The sequence below is a fragment of the Schistocerca nitens genome, chromosome 6 (assembly GCF_023898315.1).
Source record: "Schistocerca nitens isolate TAMUIC-IGC-003100 chromosome 6, iqSchNite1.1, whole genome shotgun sequence".
Classification (NCBI taxonomy): domain Eukaryota; kingdom Metazoa; phylum Arthropoda; class Insecta; order Orthoptera; family Acrididae; genus Schistocerca; species Schistocerca nitens.
The window spans coordinates 179,058,535-179,080,854 of NC_064619.1; the positions used below are offsets into that span (position 1 = coordinate 179,058,535).

Below are 22,320 nucleotides of genomic sequence, written 5' to 3' on the forward strand. Positions count from 1 at the left end.
GGTCTTCTAAGCCTGTTCCACTTGGGCAATAGAGGGACAGTTAACGTGGTGGCCCATGTTTGTTCTATTGGAGATGTTCTGATGACTTAGCAGGCCAGTGCAACATGTCGACACTCTGTAGAGCATGTTGGGTTACAACAGCAGTACGCAGGTGAGCAATATCCTGTTGGAAAACACCCCATGGAATGTTGTTAATGAATACCAGCACAAGAGGTTGAATCACTGGATTGACGTACAAATTTGCAGTCAGGGTGCATGAGATAATCATGGGAGTGCTCCTGCTGTCGTATGAAATTGCACTCAAGACCATAATTCCAGTTGTAGGTCCAGTGTGTCTAGCAGGCAGATAGGTAGGTTGCAGGCTCTCAGCTGGCCTCCTCCTAACCAACACACAGCTGTTACGGGCACCAAGGTAGAACTCTACATTCAGTTCTGCAGAACAAATAGTCATACTAGCAATTGACGTAGCACATGAGCAGGTGTCAGTAATTAGGGTAGAATGCTACAAATTTTTGGGCATACATATTGATTAAAACTAGAGCTAGAAGAAGCATATTACTGTTCTTCTCAAACAATTAAGTTCAGCTACTTTTGCTCTTCATACAATTGCTTATCTTGGAAACAAATGTATCAATCTCCTGGCATATTTACATATTTCCACTCAATAATGCCATACGGGATGATGTTCAGGGGTAACTCATCACATAGAAAGTAAGTATTGGTCACACAAAAGTGAGCGGTAAGGATAATGTGTCATGTAGATACTTTTTCAAGTTGGCAATTAAATGTGCAGTCACTGTTCATATTTTCGCTAATGAAATTCATCGTAAATAATCCATCAAAATTTGAGAACACCAGCGGAGAAAATATCTTTATTACCCATTGTTAAAGCTGTCAGTGGCTGAGAGAGGGATTCAGTATGCAGCAATAAAATGTTTTGAACATTTGCTCAGTAACATAAAATGTCAGACAGGTAGCAAAGCAAGTTGTCAGTCTAATTTAAAATCATTTCTCCTGTACAGCTCTTCTATTCCATTGAGGAATTTCAACTGGTAGCCCGAAAAAAGAAAAAATTTCTTTTTAAGTTAAGTTGCATAAGTAGGAATAAAATAATAATGTGTTCATTAATGTTAGCGTTGATCATGGTATGCATATTCTGTAAACTGACTGTTGTCACATCATTTCTTTAAAAAAATCATTCAAATGATCTATGGAACATGTAACCAACTAACTAACTTAGCATCATCACACACACTTGAGATACGGCATATACTAGGCTACAGTGTCAGGTGAGTTACCTTGTTAACAGCACTGTTGTTCATAACAGTAGCCACAAAATGTTAATGTCATAAGCTCGTTAGCTGTTGCTACTGTAGGTGTACATGTATTTATCAATTATATAATTGTACAATATTGACTAAAAAAAATACAGTAGATAATGTCTATAGTGGGCTTACCAGATGTATAAGTTATGACAGTAATAAAATGCAATAAATTAAAAACATGACTAAAGTTAGATTGTGAAGAAGGAAATAGGTATGTGACAATAATTGTGATATCCTCTTGTGCCAAATTCTAGATTAAAATATAATGACTTTCTTAAGAACAAGCTTACGGAGCTAACAGAATAATATAAAAATGATAAACTTAAGCAGGGAAAGAAGCCAAATGGATCAAACAACAGACTGTAGTAAGTAATCAGCGCCATCTTTTGGTGCGACCATCAAAATGAGAAATTGTCTAAGGGACTGTACCAGTCAGTTAATAGGATTAACTAGTTAATGATATATATTGTATAAATTGAGATAGGGCAAGTAAATACATGAGTGATGTGATGTGTTCAGCATAAGAAAACAAAGCAAATATGTAAAGCACTTTACACTATGTAAAGACAAAGGCAATACATATCCAATAGAGGTGTTCAATGATTAAAGTAGAACACTGTCAAACAAAGCACAGCATTGGGCACAAAATCACGCTGTCAACTAAAAGTGTTGCTGGCCGTTGTTTCTTTTTTCTTTATAAATTTGAAGTTCATCTAACAAGTTGCGACCACAGCCTTTTTGCACCCTGTGGAGAAAACTCATTATTCTCAACGCTCCCTACAGTATTGTCACTTTCTGATGAGTGCAATCCCAATGCAGTTTTGTTGCGCTGTTGTGAATGCTCCGTAAACTTCAAGTTAAAAGAATGGCCAATTTGGCCAATATAATGTTTATCACAGTTACTACAATCAATCCTGTATACTCCAGAGGCATCAAATGTGTCATGTTTTACTCACAATTTATGGTGGAAACTTGAAAGCCACATCGAACATTAGATTTTCTGAAAAATTTCTCTACTTGCTGGAACATTTTGTTGTGAAATTTCATTGAAACAGTTTTCATTCATTCTTTATTGGTTCTATTTTCTGGGTGAGTGTGCATCTGCTGCTGTGCAAATGCATGCTCACCAAGAAAATAGAACCCAGTAAGAATGAACGAGAGCCATTCCAGTGAAATCTTATGGAAAAAGATCATAGCAAATATAGAAATGATTCAGAAAATCTAATTAAACAAAAGGAAGGCCGTCACAGTCAGGCACTATCCCCTGGACGTAGCAAACAGATTTCCTGTGCTGTTATCATATCCTTGTGGAAGACCCAGTTGCAAGACCTGCCCAGTTTACTCATCCTGCAGTTCCTATTGCAGTCCTGTCACAGGTTTATCTTATCCCATAAAAGCATGGGCCATCTACATCTTCGTGATTACTCTGCTATTCGCAATAAAGTGCCTGGCAGAGGGTTCAATGAACCACCTTCAAGCTGTCTCTCTACCGTTCCACTCTCAAACGGCACGCGGGAAAAATAAGCACTTAAATTTTTTTGTGCGAACCCTGATTTCTCTTATTTTATTGTGATAATCATTTCTCCCTATGTAGGTGGGTGGCAACAGAATGTTTTCGCAATCGGACGAGAAAATTGGTAATCAAAATTTCATGAGAAGAACCCATCACAATGAAAAACGCCTTTGTTTTAACGATTGCCACTCCAGTTCACGTATCAGGTCTGTGACACTATCTTCCCTATTTCACGATAATACAAAACGAGCTGCCCTTCTTTGTACTTTTTCGCTGTCATCCGTCAGTCCCACCTGATGCGGATCCCGCACCACACAGCAATACTCCAGAATAAGGCAGACAAGCATGGTGTATGCTGTTTCTTTAGTAGACCTGTTGCACCTTTTAAGTGTTCTGCCATTGAATCGCAGTCTTTGGTTTGCTCTATCCGCAATATTATCTATGTGATCATTCCAATTTAGGTTATTTGTAATTGTAATCCCTAAGTATTTAGTGGAATTTACAGCCTTCAGAGTTGTGTGACTTATCGCATAATCGAAATTTGGCTGATTTCTTTTAGTACTCATGTGAATAACTTCACACTTTTCTTTATTCAGGATCAATTGCCACTTTTCGCACCATACAGATATCTTATCTAAATCATTTTACAAGTCATTTTGATCATCTGATGATCTCACAAGACGGTAAATGACAGCATCATCTGCAAAAAATCTAAGACGGCTACTTAGATTGTCTCCTATGTCATTAATATAGATTAGAAACAATAGAGGGCCTATAACACTTGCTTGGGGAACACCGGATATTACTTCTGTTATACTCAATGACTTTCCACCTATTACTACCTTTCTGACAGGAAATCACAAATCCAGTCGCACAACTGAGGCGATACTCCATAGGCATGCAGTTTGGTTAGAAGACGCTTGTGAGGAACGGTGTTGAAAGCCTTCTGGAAATCTAAAAATATGGAATCAATTTGACATCCACTGTCGATAGCACTTATTATTTCACGAGTATAAAGAGCTAGTTGTGTTTCACAAGAACGATATTTTCTAAAACCATGCAGACTAAGTATCAATAAATCGTTTTCTTCGAGGTATTTCATAATGTTCGAATACAGTATATGTTCCAAAACCCTACTGCAAATCGACTTTAGTGATATAGGCCTGTAATTCAGTGGATTACTACTAATTCACTTTTTGGGTATTGGTGTGACTTGAGCAATTTTCCGGTCTTTAGGTATGGATCTTTCTGTGTGCGAGTGGTTGTATATAATTGCTAAATATGGAGCTATTTTATCAGCATACTCTGAGAGGAACCTGACAGGTATACAATCTGGCCCGGTGGCCTTGCCTTTATTAAGTGATTTAAGCTGTCCTTCATTACTTCTCAAAACATACAACTGTTTGGTCATTTTACTGGTAGAAATGTGGAAATACTCTGCACTCAGTTGTCAGAAGCTTTAGAACTATTAGAAAATCATATTATGCCATACCAACTTTCATGCAGAGTAGTGCCTATATTCTAGAAAACTGGTTAAAAAGGTAATTGGTTTCTTTCAATAATGAACATGGGTATTTACATGAGTGATTCTTCCTTCACTGGTAGCTACTTTGCCTACCACAGCAGCTTAGGATATTTTTTTCTAGTGAGTGCCCAGGTTATGGATATTGAGCTCTCTTGGAGAAACATGGTGGATTCCAACCTTGCTTAAAAGCAGTTATGGAAGAATACACTTGTGATTCACAAGAGATATCTAGGTTAAGTTTAATGATTTTAAGCTAGAAATTATGGGATGAGATGGGGGATAAAAATGGCACAGTGAAAGAAATATGTTTGTCAGAAGATTGGTTTTATGGGAAAGGGGTGTTTTAAATGGATAAAATATCCGTTTCCAAAGGAAGATAGCCGATGAAAACATGCAAAGGCTGGCATGGGTAAAGAAAAGTTTATAGCACAAAAGAACTCACTTCTAATTCAGAGTTTCATTTAATGTATTGTGTCTTAAGATTCCATTATCTGTAGTCTGGTCAGAAAGGCACAATCTTTGTATATAAAAATTCTTTTGTGTGTGTGTGTGTGTGTGTTGTGGTGGTGCTGGTGCTGCTGCTCCTTTTTTCATTCTCTCTTTTTCTCTTTCTTCCCCATTTCTTAAAAAATTCCCTTTCTTTTCTGTGTCATAATTGATTAATGTGTCTGGATTTCATTAGTATGACTACACAATTAATAGATGCTACATTTTGCTTTTATTTTCAGAGCTGAAACAATCGAAAAGAGCATGATGCTCAGAACAAAAGCTATGAGAGAGAAAGATGAACTCAGAGAAATGAAGAAATACAGATATGCCTTAATCAGGGTTCGCTTTCCAGATGGAATACTCTTGCAGGTATGTCATATGAAACAATGGTAATTGTATGAGGATGTATACAAAAGAAAGATAGATTAACCGAAAATTTACCCAGTCCAGGCAACATATTTGCATCTTGTTCATGAAGGGGTTCTGGAGAGAGGGAGCAGGATCAAAGTAGACTGTCAAGAAAAGCATGTGGAGCAAAGCACATTGGCATTGTGTGAAAGTATGCAGTTAGTTTGAGGAAAGAGGGAATAATGATAGGAGGGAACTGGGGCAAAGACAATTATTGGCATGGAAACAGTGGAAATCAAGGTCAGAATGATTGCAAGACCAACTGATGCTTTGAAGGAATAGTATTCATCTCAGCAGTTTCAAGAAATTGCTGTTGGAGGATATGCAAAGAATCCATAAGACACAGATTTTAAAGGAGTAACTAAAGTTGACCATATTGTGCTGACAAGTTTCCCTTGCAACTGTTTTTTTCAGATTGCCTTTGGTCATAGATTGGACTTCGGGATTTGTGTGGGTAGAAAGCTGCTATAAGCGTGGGATATGCTGTTCATTGTGGATGGAAGTGCAAGATAAAATAGGTGTTAGTTACATTTAATTCTCACCAGGTGTAGTATATTAACAATGTAGTACGTATGAAAGTTGGGTTGACTGTGTTCTGTAAGCATTGTTTTAAAGATTTATTTCATACTAAAACAACTAATCTCACTTACTTTACTTTCCACATTATGATGCTCCATTCAGTCTTCAGTTGTATTGCAGTACCTTATTTATATGCAATATCTATTATCTTTTGTGTTGTGTGAATTTACTTATATAATCTTCATAGAACAGTGAGTTCATTCTTTATTCAGACAAAACTGAATATAAATTTGTGAATTTGTCAGGTTCTAAATGCAGGGGCAGAAAAGATTCATCTCCATATATTCATTCTACAAAACTGCCTTCAGAATTGTGGAACGGCTTTGTTGTTGTCCAGGTTCAATTTCATTGTTCTGTCAGGGACTTTCAGCATATAGTGCATCTGAATAGTACACATGTGCAGTGAAAATTGTCATTTTCTGATTACACCCCTGAATTCCTAACATATCTGTTACAATCAAGTGTTATGAAAAGCTGTACTGATTCAATCTTAGGCTAAACAGTGAGTGTTAAATGTCTTCTTTCTGTAGCAAAGTTATAATGTTCAAGTACTTTGTTCATCACCATGTATTGTGGTGGTAGCAGTTCTCTTCACTCACACCATTGTCTTCTATTTAGATGTTTCTCATACTAGACAGTGTCAGAATTTCATACCAAATAATGTCTAAAATGAAACTACATTCAACTTTTTCATTAAAAATTGCATCAAATAATAATTATGTTGTATGTGTATTACAATTGTAAAAGAGATTTAAATATTAGTAACACTGTGAAGTAGTCCTAAAAACATAACCACCAGGAACTAGTGACAATAACACTCCTTTTTACCAAGGTAATGATCAATTTTGATTCCCTGTGAGGAGAACACACTGTGTTGCTTATATGTTCAATCATTGTTGAGGACATCAAACTTGAATTCTGATTCATGCAGCAGCCTCTTGAGCTAGAAAGCCAGTATGTACTCGAGCACTGCACATGTGTGCATTGGTGGGAACCTGGCCACGTACTGACAATTGCAGTTCCACATTAAAACTGTGTTACTCTGCCATCATTTAATTGATGAAAGGAGAAAATATAAAAATGCAGTAAATGAAGCAGGCAAAAAGGAATACAAACGTCTCAAAAATGAGATCGACAGGAAGTGCAAAATGGCTAAGCAGGGATGGCTAGAGGACAAATGTAAGGATGTAGAGGCTTTTCTCACTAGGGGTAAGATAGATACTGCCTACAGGAAAATTAAAGAGACCTTTGGAGATAAGAGAACCACTTGTATGAACATCAAGAGCTCAGATGGAAACCCAGTTCTAAGCAAAGAAGGGAAAGCAGAAAGGTGGAAGGAGTATATAGAGGGTCTATACAAGGGCGATGTACTCGAGGACAATATTATGGAAATGGAAGAGGATGTAGATGAAGATGAAATGGGAGATACGATACTGCGTGAAGAGTTTGACAGAGCACTGAAAGACCTGAGTCGAAACAAGGCCCCCGGAGTAGACAACATTTCATTGGAACTACTGACGGCCTTGGGAGAGCCAGTCCTGACAAAACTCTACCATCTGGTGAGCAAGATGTATGAAACAGGTGAAATACCCTCAGACTTCAAGAAGAATATAATAATTCCAATCCCAAAGAAAGCAGGTGTTGACAGATGTGAAAATTACCGGACAATCAGTTTAATAAGCCACAGCTGCAAAATACTAACTCGAATTCTCTACAGACGAATGGAAAAACTAGTAGAAGCCGGCCTCGGGGGAAGATCAGTTTGGATTCCGTAGAAATACTGGAACACGTGAGGCAATACTGACCTTACGACTTACCTTAGAAGAAAGATTAAGGAAAGGCAAACCTACGTTTCTAGCATTTGTAGACTTAGAGAAAGCTTTTGACAATGTTGACTGGAATACTCTCTTTCAAATTCTAAAGGTGGCAGGGGTAAAATACAGGGAGCGAAAGGCTATTTACAATTTGTACAGAAACCAGATGGCAGTTATAAGAGTCGAGGGACATGAAACGGAAGCAGTCGTTGGGAAGGGAGTAAGACAGGGTTGTAGCCTCTCCCCGATGTTATTCAATCTGTATATTGAGCAAGCAGTAAAGGAAACAAAAGAAAAATTCGGAGTAGGTATTAAAATTCATGAAGAAGAAATAAAAAGGAGGATATAAGATGAACATCAACAAAAGCAAAACGAGGATAATGGAATGTAGTCAAATTAAATCGGGTGATGCTGAGGGAATTAGATTAGGAAATGAGACACTTAAAGTAGTAAAGGAGTTTTGCTATTTGGGGAGCAAAATAACCGATGATGGTCGAAGTAGAGAGGATTTAAAATGTAGACTGGCAATGGCAAGGAAAGCGTTTCTGAAGAAGAGAAATTTGTTAACATCGAGTATAGATTTAAGTGTCAGAAAGTCATTTCTGAAAGTATTTGTATGGAGTGTAGCCATGTATGGAAGTGAAACATGGACGGTAAATAGTTTGGACAAGAAGAGAATAGAAGCTTTCGAAATGTGGTGCTACAGAAGAATGCTGAAGATTAGATGGGTAGATCACATAACTAATGAGGAGGTACTGAATAGGATTGGGGAGAAGAGGAGTTTGTGGCACAACTTGACCAGAAGAAGGGATCGGTTGGTATGACATGTTCTGAGGCATCAAGGGATCACCAATTTAGTATTGGAGGGAATCGTGGAGGGTAAAAATCGTAGGGGGAGACCAAGAGATGAATACACTAAGCAGATTCAGAAGGATGTAGGTTGCAGTAGGTATTGGGAGATGAAGAAGCTTGCACAGGATAGAGAGCATGGAGAGCTGCATCAAACCAGTCTCAGGACTGAAGACCACAACAACAACTCTGCCATCTCTTGATGATACGCAATACTACCCAAGATCCTTGTTTGGAAGTGAGATAGTTGAAGAGATCAAACTACAAATTGCCTTGTGGAAAGAAACATATTTGTAAAATGGTATGTGAAAATATTCAGAAGGCTGCTATAATTTTTAGTGCACAGTGCATTTACTGTTTATTAAGCCATTTAAAAGGAGGGGCCAGTTTAAAGCCACAGCGACACAAGCCACTGCTTGAGGCGCCACTTGGGGTGCCAAGTTGAGAGAGGTGCCCAAGTGCAAGATTCGTGTGCTGTGTATATCATATTTAGTAGGGAAAACTGACACTGGTGAAGTTTACAAGCAAAAATAGGGATAGGGAGGACAGCAAGTGATAAGTCACTTGTGTGCAAAAGTGTTCTTGAACCAGCCCTATTAAAAGGCAAAGGAAGATATACATATAAATTTCAGGCTGTCTCTCATAACAAAACTTCTCGAAACTCGCTGGGAGAGATTTTGATGTAGGACTTTGTTTTGGAGATGGCTTCAAAGTTTACTAGGCTGAAAGTTTAAGTGCACATGTGTGTTTTAAATACGGTAAAGGACTGTTGTTAACAATTCCTGAAAATTTCATTTATTTTTGACAAAGAATTCTTGTGCTAGAGCAATTTAACTGAAATGATGTATTCGTGTGTCTCCAGGGCATATAAATTACAGCCAGCAGGCTAGGTTCAAGCCTGGAAACTATTGGCTTGAAGGGTTAATTACTCTTTTATCATTGATCTATCATAATCACAGTCCCTTAACTTTCCTGTCCATCTTCCCTTAACTTTCCTGTCCATCTGGTGTGTTCAGATTTTTTTCAGTATTTTTAACATGATTTCTTTTCTTACTCAAAAACTTTTTTCGCAGTTTATGATACATAACATACACAGTGCTTGATTTGTAAAAAAAAAAAAGATGTTTTGGTACTGTGATTTTCCATGGGATGGTTTTGAAGTTTAGACTTCTTAAAACATTATTGTAATGCTTTTCTGAGCATTTCCAAAGTGTAGATAAAACATTTGTTTTACATTGTTTCAATCATAGCAAAAGTGTCATTGTACCAAATCTCAAAATCTGTGATTCTGTTTCTTTTTTGTCAGAGGTACTGGTACAGCTTACCATCACAAATAAAGCACTTCACATACATATCTGTTTATTTCCATCAACATACCCAATTTTCAGCAACTCTTGTTCTTCCTCCCCTGAATCCAAATTGATCCTATGACAAATTATTTTCTGTCTTGTTTTCCATTCGTCTCAGTATTACATGAACATCGGCTGTGGGAATATGAAAAATAAGGCTGATAGTTTTGTAATCTGCACTCCTTTACATTTGACTTTTTTGGCATGTGAACTGTGAGTGTCATCAGAAAGCCTTTGGGCCAGATACCTATAGTATACAGGGCGAAGAGAAAACGCCTTACTTGGAGGTTTGCATGAGATTCCTCATCAAGATTCAAGACAAAAGTTGATCTAGCAAAATCAGATTAGGTTCATTTTGAAAACACTTGTATGAAAACAAGAAACTGGCAATACTGTCACATTGTGCAGCGCATCAGCATGTACATAGGAACTTGTATCACCACGCACTACCATACCACCTGTTGTAACTCACTGAATAGACTGCTGGGACATTAAACCTGCATGCACCATGGTGGAGTTATGGCTTGAACCCCTGTCAGGTTCCATTTTTATTTTTTAGACATCCGTTTCCTAGTTCTCGTCATTTGTAAGCAGGACATAATTTTGTCTCGTGGCAGTGGCCTATTACATGATAGTGGGATCCATTAAACTGCATGCACGTGTTTATCAACTGCGCAGTGTACAACCATAACTGGTCCTGTCAAATTCATGTAGGGTGGGTGTATGATGGAGTACACTGTTGATGAATATGTTTATATGCTTTTGGTGCTGGACACATCTGATAACCAAGCTGCTGCTGCTCATACATATGCTGTGCAGTACCATCAAAGACACCATCCTGATAAGAATGTTTTTCATTTGGGAAATTTGTAATCTGTATCCACAAGCAATGGGTAGAGGTTGTCCAAGTATTAGACATACCCCACAAACACAGAACTGAGTCTTGAATCCGTTCACCAATCAGCTCAATGAATTACCCATAATATTGTAAGGCAATTCCAATAATTCAAAGACTGGTTGTTGAAGTGTTGCATGATGAAGAACTGCATCCACATGATTACACGTTAACTCAACACCAGCAGCCAGAAGATCGCATTTGACAGTACAGTTTTGTGAGTGGCTAACATTTTATAAATAGTGTGATATGTTCCAATGAATCTAGTTTCACTCATGAAGGTTTTTCAATCTCCATTATTGGTCAGAACACAACTGACATGTCATTGTGAACACAGCTTTCAGGCACACAGTGGCATAAACCTGTGGGCTGCAAATGAGGGAAGAGTGCTTTTGGGACTTACCTATTGCTGGACGTGTTGAATGTGCCCCGGTATTGTTCATTTCTAGTTAATACTTTGCCTAATTCATTAGAAAATATTCTGCTTGGTGTTCGGCGACAGCTAGGGTTTCAACATGATAGTGCACTGCACACTTTGGAATGAATGTGCATAACTATTTAAATGAAGCATTTCCAGGGAAATGGGTTGGTTGTGGAGATCCAGTTTTCTGACCTCCATATTCCCCAGACCTTAATCAGCTATAGTTTTATGTCTGGGGACACTTAAAGGAAGTGGATTATAGTACTCCACCCATGGATGTACATTCACGTTCATGCCATTTCAGAAACGGTGGATGCAGGTGTGTTGTGAAGGGTCCAGCAGAGTATGATCCAGCGAGTGGCAAAGTGTTTGCAAATGCAAGATGGTCACTTTGAACATCATCTCGAAAGTGAATGTTGCTAGTACGTGTATCTACTGGCTCTATGAAGCTAAGGCTGGATGTCAGACATACAGAATGGAATTATTTTGTGTAGCATAATTTGCAGTCTAGTGTTGTGTACCTAATGTTGTTTGTACCTCATTGGATACAGACAGTGTTATCCACTATTATTTGGTAGTGCCATTATTTGGTAGTGGCATTATTTTTATCGTGGACAAAATAAAGTGGTTGTTTACACCTGTAAGAATTTTATGTTATGTCTTAATACTTACATTAAGGTAACAATAGCAGGAAGAAATACACAAGATACTGTGTTGTGGAGGTGTAAATTGGATGCAGTTTGATGCCATCTGAAATCAACAAATAAAAAAAAATAAATTTTAACCCTGGTGGTTTAGAATTTTGTAATTTTTATCAGTTTATTCTATTTATCAGAATGAGATAAAATCCAAAACTAAAATTTTTTTGAACTTCTAGTTTTTGAATTATTTATTTTTAAAGCTCCCGAAACTGTGATTTTTGCCATGTTTGGAAACTTTAAAATGGCAATATCTCAAAAAGTATTTGATATACAGACATAAAATTTATACCATTTTATTCAGTGTATTGTAATCTTTAAAACTGTGGGCTGCTTGACCGATTAATTAAAATCATTTTTTCATTCCCAAACAAAAATGTTTTTAAAATTTTCAGAATTTCAAAACAGGATTTCTTTTTATTTTGAGAAAAAAAAAAAAGTTAGTTGTACACTGATAATGTGTGTATTCTAAAGTTAACATATGGGAATAAATTTTATTTTATTGCTATTTGTATTCCGACTTATAACACTATTGGCAGTGCGTGCTACTTGTTTCCTAATAACTGAACTCTTAGTCCTGTCGCAGGAAAGCCAAGTATAATGCTACCGCAGAATGTAAATGCCAAATATGACATAAACCTACAGTATAGCGTTACCCTCTGGGAGGAATTTTGAAATTGACCATGTATTAACCTAATGGATAGAGGGTATCGAACATGAATTTCATACTATGGCAATTAGTAGAAAGCAGAAAGACTATAATTTTGTAAGAAATGAAGGAAATAAAGTTCCCTCAAATGAAATAATAAATGGTCACCAGCCTAATTAGGCATAATAATGTGAAAACATTATTTTCAGTGGATTTAAATATACTCTTGCAAAAGGGACTTTCATAAATTCTTACTTAGTAAAGTGCAAAGAACACACACAACTACCAGGTGAAATGCACAGTGGATAGCAGTAGCTATTAATAGCATAGGTTAGCAATCACAGAAATGTAAAAGAGACTTTACTCTTGTTAACTATAATTACTACCTCAACCATTAATTAATTCAGCACAATATGTTCTCAAAGAGATTAAGTGGCACCTAACAAGAGTTCAAGTTTGGCTAACACATACACATCAAAAATGCAATATTTTAACTCTGTACTAAGATATTTCATGTTCACTCTACTGTGGAAATGTTCCAGATTTCAATAGCAAAAACCGAATTGAAATTAACCTTTTCCTACTAGCAAAGATTAAAGTGGGGGCCCTTAAACTGTCCCTTCCTTTATAAGCAACTATGCACACACTTAAGAAACAACTTGCATCACATAAATGCAGAATTACAACCCCACGTAAGATTATTTAGCCCTCGGTGCTTCATAATAATTTACACTAGCAATATTCTTATTTAACTTCGGAAATGAATTCAAGATAAAGTAAAGTTTCAAATAGGTTTGGCATTATGTGCCTTTTTCATTACTTGAGAAGCAAGTGATTTTAATTATCAACATTTATTCGCTTTAGCACTAAACTTTTGCACAATCAAAGTAGTAGCAATTCAAAGCAAAATAAAGCTTTTTAACAAGTTTAAAATAATGTACCTCTCTCTTTTCCCATGAAACAAATGATTTAACTAGCAACTTTTGTATGCTTTAAAACTGAAACTTAGGCACATCTAAATAGAAACAAATTTGCATTTCTTCATGAACAGGATACTCTGCCTTTAGCACTTTTAGGATAGGACCCTGCTTGGTATCATGAAGAGGACAGATTCAAAGTTCAAACTCAAATTTTGCAACACTTGAATTATTATTGCAAAAGCACTCACAAACACACTGGTTCATACTGGCATACATATGTTTCCCAAAGTAGGTTGAGCAGTGGCGCAATAGAGGCGGCAAGCACGTGGTGGCTATCAGGTCTCCTTCTGGCAGTTTTAAACTCTATTTAATTCTTCTTGGTGACGTATTCATCATCTTTAGAGCCTTTCCACATGCGAGAGCACCATTTTTCAGCTGGAACCACATCCGAGGCCATACCATCATAGATTTGGTTTCAGAATGCCCCACTTGGCACCTGCGGTGTTGACTATGCAACTGCTGGCCACTGACTGCCTAACGTTCTCTCTCTCTCTTGCCGCCCAGATTGACTGCCACTTGCACCTTTTCTCATGCACCAAGCCCCTTCCATAATGGAGGGGGTTCTCTACGTCTTATCTATTTGACATATAACAATTAACATAAATAATGTATGGGATAGTATGCATTTTCTATTTTATATAACTTTTAATTTACGGTAGTTGTTGTACATATTGGTAGAACAACAGTGTGTGTGTGTGTGTGTGTGTGTGTGTGTGTGTGTGTGTGTGTGTGTGTGTGTGTGTACATACACACAGTCACTTCTGTTGACAGTAATTCACTTCAGTAGAGATAAATTGTTGAGATGAAATCAGCAAAGTAGTGGTGAAGGAATGAGGACCAGGGTGCTTTATGCATGTATAACTTTTTAAACACATGAGCTCAGGGGATATTAAGTGACTGAAAACTGCTGCATCATGATTTAAAATGCTTAATCATCCAATAAAATGTTGAAAGGCACGTTGGAAAACAAGCATCAAGCACAGCCCATGAAGTGGAATATTGTACTTGTCGCATTCAGGCATGAGTGGTTCAACATTTTATTGGGAAATGAAGCATTTTAAATCATGACACCGGCACATTTGTCAATTGAGGATGTTCAGTCAAAATGGTTCTCTTAATACTTCTATTAATCGGTTGTCGAAGCACAGTGTGATCAAATATTAGATTCATTACAGTTGTTTGAATGGGGTAAAGTGTGCATAGTGTTCCAAAACAACTACTTCAATTTAATACAGGAGGTAAGGAACATCAAAACACATACACTCCTGGAAATAGAAAAAATAACACATTGACACCGGTGTGTCAGACCCACCATACTTGCTCCGGACACTGCGAGAGGGCTGTACAAGCAATGATCACACGCACGGCACAGCGGACACACCAGGAACCGCGGTGTTGGCCGTCGAATGGCGCTAGCTGCGCAGCATTTGTGCACCGCCGCCGTCAGTGTCAGCCAGTTTGCCGTGGCATACGGAGCTCCATCGCAGTCTTTAACACTGGTAGCATGCCGCGACAGCGTGGACGTGAACCGTATGTGCAGTTGACGGACTTTGAGCGAGGGCGTATAGTGGGCATGCGGGAGGCCGGGTGGACGTACCGCCGAATTGCTCAACACGTGGGGCGTGAGGTCTCCACAGTACATCGATGTTGTTGACAGTGGTCGGCGGAAGGTGCACGTGCCCGTCGACCTGGGACCGGACCGCAGCGACGCACGGATGCACGCCAAGACCGTAGGATCCTACGCAGTGCCGTAGGGGACCGCACCGCCACTTCCCAGCAAATTAGGGACACTGTTGCTCCTGGGGTATCGGCGAGGACCATTCGCAACCGTCTCCATGAAGCTGGGCTACGGTCCCGCACACCGTTAGGCCGTCTTCCGCTCACGCCCCAACATCGTGCAGCCCGCCTCCAGTGGTGTCGCGACAGGCGTGAATGGAGGGACGAATGGAGACGTGTCGTCTTCAGCGATGAGAGTCGCTTCTGCCTTGGTGCCAATGATGGTCGTATGCGTGTTTGGCGCCGTGCAGGTGAGCGCCACAATCAGGACTGCATACGACCGAGGCACACAGGGCCAACACCCGGCATCATGGTGTGGGGAGCGATCTCCTACACTGGCCGTACACCACTGGTGATCGTCGAGGGGACACTGAATAGTGCACGGTACATCCAAACCGTCATCGAACCCATCGTTCTACCATTCCTAGACCGGCAAGGGAACTTGCTGTTCGAACAGGACAATGCACGTCCGCATGTATCCCGTGCCACCCAACGTGCTCTAGAAGGTGTAAGTCAACTACCCTGGCCAGCAAGATCTCCGGATCTGTCCCCCATTGAGCATGTTTGTGACTGGATGAAGCGTCGTCTCACGCGGTCTGCACGTCCAGCACGAACGCTGGTCCAACTGAGGCGCCAGGTGGAAATGGCATGGCAAGCCGTTCCACAGGACTACATCCAGCATCTCTACGATCGTCTCCATGGGAGAATAGCAGCCTGCATTGCTGCGAAAGGTGGATATACACTGTACTAGTGCCGACATTGTGCATGCTCTGTTGCCTGTGTCTATGTGCCTGTGGTTCTGTCAGTGTGATCATGTGATGTATCTGACCCCAGGAATGTGTCAATAAAGTTTCCCCTTCCTGGGACAATGAATTCACGGTGTTCTTATTTCAATTTCCAGGAGTGTATTTAGTTATGGTACATATGGGCCCTGATGGTAATTTCTGATGTTGGGGATGATTTAGACAGACATTTGTTCAGCATTCTAATTACAGCAGTTCCATTCACAGGTAATGCTCAAATGTGTGACTGTTGGCCTGCACGCATGCATTATATCGTCAGATCATTGTCGTGCCCATTCCAAATTTCCATGTCGACAGTGGTACCAGCAGCGATGGCAATTATAGTGATGAGGTCTCCTTCTGTTCCCACAATTGATTCATACACCAACTGCTTCATATGCCTTCAGAGGAAGAAATACAAACACTTGGTCGGGTGGCCTGAGTGGCCAGGCCATAGGGCCACCTCGTCTGGTCCTTCAGTTCGCAAAAGTGGCTCGCAGATGATTTCTCATAGCAATGTTGAAATAAGCTGGTGCCCCATTGTGCTGAAAGAACATCCTTTGTCTAACATTCAGAGGTATGTCCTCCAGTAGTCCTGGCAACAAGTTCCATGAAGACATGGTATCACTATCTGTTGAAGCCAAATGGAAGAAGTGTGGTCCAACCAACCTATCACAATAGTTGACACAATGCGGTGATGCTTGCAAATGAGTTGGTGTGTTTCCAAACAGACCTCAGAGCCAGCCATCCGTGGAAATAGCGGTTTTGAATGTCAGTACATGTTCCCAATCAGCAACACGGACACAACAGCTTCCAAAGCACCACTAACAAAATATTCCCTAACATTACAAGTTGACTTCAGAGACCGTACGTTCCTTATCGGAATATATTTGTTCTCTGTCTCTTGTATTAAATCAAACAAATAGTTTTGAACACCTGTATGAGCCATCAGTCACTAATATGTGACAAATGATGAGCATGCAGTCTAAAAAAGGAGCTTGGCAAAAAGTTTTTATAGCCATAGCTGTCACTGGGAGACAGAAACATCATGCATTTATTCGTATGACCAAAGCCAAACGTAAAGCAAAGTGGATGACTTTTCTGCTATCCAGAGATGAAAAAGTAGAAGTAAACCTTTTATTTACACACCATTGTGGATCAACTCTTTATTTTTCATAACCAAGAAGACCAAATAAATTGACTCCAATAAAAGAAATTTCGTACTTTGTAAAGTAAATCTCTCAGCTGCCATTGGAAGAATTTACAGATTATCAGATGAAGAGCTGTAAAAAGCCTAGATTGTATTGCAGAAGAATGTGTTGTTACCTCAGTTATGTCATTATTGGATGGGAGAATTGTGTTATATCATTTAGAAGAAAAGCACAATACATAATTTTAGACACTAATAAGAATGTTAGTGGATCACCATAACATCTTTCTTATTGAAGAGGAGTAACAAATTTAATTTTGCAAGGCACTCAAATAATGCATCATTAAATAACAACAGCTACATCATTGTTTAATTAATATGATTGAAGGAGCTTGGCAGCAACTTGACTTGAACAATGGTAGGTCTGCATATTATCTGTTCCCCATGTCATTGCCTTCTCTGACACAGCTCCGGCACATACAGAGATCATGCTGCATGTTGTTGGCCATGCTGCGCATAGTTATGGCAGCGTCAGAGTCTCGTTTTTAAATCGCATTTCTGTTAAACCTGTTGGTGAGACTAGGTTGTTCTAGATACACTTGAATTGGGATGAGGAATCTCGTGCTAACCACCGTATTTTCTTCACCCTGTATATTTTATAAACAATGTTACTCTCTGTATCACGTCATCTCCTCAAACCTTGAGCATCTCTCACTATGTGTAATGCTTGCCTACAGCTTTTGTTTTCCTGAGATCTGCTGTGACTTTAACTACTCCTTTTGTGATATTTGGGCCAATTCCATCCCAGTAACATTTCTCTATTTGTAATTCTCTTAATTAAACCACTTCATTTTGATTCTTGTAATTCTACATGAGGAAAACAATTTTTTCCCTAGTTTCAGCTCTTGATATTAGTTATAACTTGTTATTTATAATCAGTAATTATCATAGAATTTGTCTGCTTTTGTCCATCTGATTGGTACCTTTAACAGTAGTTACATGTTACTTCATCTATGCTGTATGTTAAGTCACCTATGATACAGTGCTCGGAAAAAAGTCTTGTCTCCTCTTCAGCTCTGTGACAATCTTTTAATTCATTGTGAAACTGTTAAAATTATGTATATGAAGTGAATGATTTTTATATTTTCAGGGGACATTCCACGTCTACGAAAAATTTGATGCTGTTCTTAACTTTGTTACTGAGAATTTGGTTCAAGATGACCAACCATTCATTCTCATAATGGCAAATGGTTGTCGTTTGAGCCATGAGGAAGCGAATCAGACATTAGTTGATCTGCGCCTTGTACCAGCTTCAGTTCTTATATTTTCTTGGGACACACAGGAAACAGAAGAAAAATCAGTTGACCAACAAGCAATGTATCTCAAACCTGAAGTCATGCTACTTGTACAAGCTGTATAGTGATAGTTATGTGTCACAAATTTTTGTGAATCTGTTAAGTTTCATCCTTTGGTTGTGCATTGCTGCATTATTGCTGTCTCTTGTATAAATATTTATTATTTATTGCACTGATGGACTGTATATCTGAATATAAGTGTATATAAATTTATAAACAAAATACGATAATTCTGTTAACAGCCTTCACCGATTACAAGAAATGGTATTTGTACTAGTGGTAACTTTTGCTTTCTTCTTGGAAAGGAAAACTTCAAGCTGTTCAGCTGCAGAGGGACGGCTGATATTAAAGGTTGAGAATGATCTGCAGTTAAGGCCTTCCTGAAGCAGGGAATGTTGAGTGTCTCGAACCTTGCGACCAAGTAAATGCTGTTGAAGCTATTGGGCACTATTTTGAATGATGTTACTAATATGGTTGGGTAGTAAAACAAAACAAACAGCGAGGAGGTAACTAAAGTGATATTTTTATGGTGAATTGGGACTGTTAATCAACACTTCACAAGACTGTTGTTGCATGCCATACTGTTTTGTAAAGGAATCGTAGAGCACATGCCATATTAAAGCCAGTGTTTTGATTTCATATACTATGTACGCAGAGTATAACGTTGAATTATACATAAATTTTGTAAGCTGTCTGGCAAGCTATTTGAATGTGTACTCGCAATGGAATGGAAATAAAAGAGTAATGCTTGTTCTGCTGGAGGGAGAACACAATTTAAAATATTCAAACGATAAATCGAATGAATAATTACTTCAGAATTTGTTGGATCATATATTAGAGTATAAAACTGCAGTCACTGTTGCTTCATTGTAAAGTGAGAGGTGGATCTGGAGACAAAATAAAATATGGCTACTAGGAAATAAATTTTATGGGAGTGTGAAATGAGCTATATTTAAATGGACCTGGCAGCAGAGACCTGCCTTTTGTTTTGGGTCCTTAAAACATGAGTAGTTGTTCTACTATTACAGACAAATGATACAGTTGCTTTTGTAGGAGAGAATATTTCATTGTTTCATGAGGCAGGTATTAGGTGATTCTACTGTGGAATAAAATTCCAACTCGATAAACACAATTATAAGAATTTTCATTGAATGCAGGAACTTTCAGAACAACACAGTCAATATCCACATTGTTAAACTGATATTTAACAGTATTTTCTGAAGTTAATACACAGCTAAGTTTACACTGTTGGAAAATATAACTGGATAGGTTGAAAAAAAAATCTGCTCACCACATGGCAAAAGAAACCCGATATAAAAGATATGGAAATCGCAAGCTTTGGGGGCCAGTGGGCTGCTCCTTCTGGCATAAGGGTTGAAAGGAAAGAAACAGAGATTAAGGAAAAGGATTGCTCAGTGATAAATGGAAGATTTAGAACAAAGGTAGGTTGAGTTACTTTTGAATCTACCAGTAAAGCTCAAAGCAACAAAAATCAGTATCCACACAGCAGATTCAATTAGCAGCATTTGGTATGCTGTCGAGAGCAGGCAATTAAAATTAAAAAGCCCCTACAGCCCAATCACATGAGCAATGTGTTTGTCGTTATGATAGGGTCATCAGTAAATACTAGTTTGTGGGGCATGTGCTATCTCAGTGTAACTTGTTAGCTGCACCGAAAATTTGATGCTCTAGAAATACTTAGTGCATGGCTAGTATTTCCAGCCCAAGTACAATGTAGCCATATTGGCACTAAAGATCCTCCACTACATATGTAGTAGTATTGGTGAACAGTGAGATGATAAAACTGCTTTATAAAGCTCATGCTCATACTAGTGATTGTTTATCACAGAAACTCAACACTGAGGGGTGCTGTATTTGTACAGCAGCCCAGGGGTACACTCAAACCTTCTACTGTGAAAAGAGTTCATTCGGTTTTCTTGTTCAAAAGACCATCTACTAAGCGGCTAACAATCTGTGAAATAGTCCAGGACTGCCATTGAAATAGTATAACTTAGTCCTGGAGTACTGCACCAAAAGTATTCAAATTGTGCCTCATTGCTGCATACAGAAAACTATGGCAAAAGGTGGGCGCACACAACTGTGCCTCCCATAAGGATACCTATACATGCCAATATCTCCTTGACCATAAATCCCATGGATTAAAGTTACATAAGGTGTACTGTAATGTCCAGTAGGACATAAATAAAATATCTCAGTTAGGGAGACTGTCAAATAACTTCTGTCTTTTTTTTTCCCTATTTGTGAGTTAAATCATCTGGACCAGTGTTTGTCAAACTGCAGCCAGCGGGTGTCTTGTGGCCAGAGTCAAATATCTGAGTGGCCCGCAGTTCTGAGCCACATTTTGTAATATGCATCTAGCAAGTAACAGCCAAATTCAAAACTGACAACTAATGTTTAGAACTTACAAGCATAGTTTTTTCCTCATTCTCTGTAATAAAAATACTTAAAGATATAGTAATATTTTAAGAAGTGCTTAATTTTAATTGGCGTTGGTGAGTTCAGGCCAGAGGTAAGTAAAGTTAGCAGCTTACTTCATGCGAGAGGGATAAGTAGCACAGCACTGTGGAGTTGAACGATTTTTTTTTTTTTTTTCCCTCATCCAGTTCTGACTACTAATGGTCGTGTGCGACTTTACCTGTCAGCTGCTACGGTATAAATTTTGATGTGGAGGAAAAATGGATTCGTGAATGTTTGCATTAGAGAAACGGTAATTTTCAAATGTGGTATATATTTGTAGCAAGGAATATGAAATTAAATTAAGACTGTTCTAGAACAACACAATGAGTAGAAGAAAAATTACATTTGAAACTTTTAGCAAAAATACATGATTGTGTCTCATAATTGCATAGTGCATTTAAATGTATAAGGGTGATCAAAACGTTTCCATTCAAGAGGCATACAGTCCAGAATAGGTACACCCAATCATCCCACCAACACTCCAGGTTGAAGATACCCCATTTGGTAAAATGCTGTGTCCTGTTGTATGAAGAAGTTTGTAATTGCCTGCTGCACATCTTCATCTGACAGGAACTGTTGACTCTTCTAGGCACATACGATCAACTCAGATGCAGACCGGGAATACACATTTTGTGCTGAGGGTGTGAATAAGAGACTGATGGCCTTAAAAAGTTTTGAAGAGACTAAATATATATTGGCAGCAGCATCTAATAGAGATTCTCTCATAAAATGTTCTGGAACTGGCTTCTTCCACTCTGTAAATATCCAAATGTTCACGGACACAGACATTTTTGCTTAAGACAGGTACATAGAATATAAAAACATTTTGTTTTCAATATACAATTTCAAATTCTAGCAGTGGTAAGACAGACTCAAGACCATTTTATAGACATGTGATTGCTAAAATCTATGAACAGTGGTGGTAGCAATGCTTGCTGTTCTACAGGTAGGAAACGGCACAAATGGCATATATTCGACATCTTCACTTCCTCTCAATGCATATGCAGGTAACCATTGTGAGATGAAGAGGATCATTTAATATAAGTTGTTGGTTTTTGGCTAAGACATAGGAGACATGACAAATGGTGTAAACAACTGTTCATCCCCAATGAGTTGGGCACACTTCTGATCCAGGTCAACAATTGTAATACAGGATGATTACAAATGATTCATGGGGTTTTGAGTGAATGTAACCTATTTCACAAACTATAACAAAAAAATGACACACTATGAAACAGCAATTTTTAAAGTGTTCTGTGTCCACCTCTCAGCTACATGACAAATA

General features: G+C 38.5%; 1 protein-coding gene and 1 long non-coding RNA gene across 3 annotated transcripts in view; one reads left to right on the forward strand and one right to left on the reverse strand.

The window, feature by feature from the left end:
- The window catches only part of LOC126263213 (UBX domain-containing protein 6), a 77,059-nt gene extending 57,722 nt beyond the window's left edge, over nt 1-19,337 (forward strand). Inside the window, exons 8-9 of the mRNA XM_049960284.1 lie at nt 5,092-5,221; nt 18,353-19,337. Of these exons, the coding sequence (XP_049816241.1) occupies nt 5,092-5,221; nt 18,353-18,622 (400 nt within the window). The 3' untranslated portion in view covers nt 18,623-19,337. The remainder of the gene's footprint in view (nt 1-5,091; nt 5,222-18,352) is intronic.
- Nucleotides 1-22,320, reverse strand: part of LOC126263214 (uncharacterized) — a 110,914-nt gene that overhangs the window by 83,301 nt on the left and 5,293 nt on the right. For both annotated transcript variants that reach the window (XR_007546866.1, XR_007546865.1), the window contains exon 2: nt 11,840-11,917. This is a non-coding gene — a long non-coding RNA (uncharacterized LOC126263214). The remainder of the gene's footprint in view (nt 1-11,839; nt 11,918-22,320) is intronic.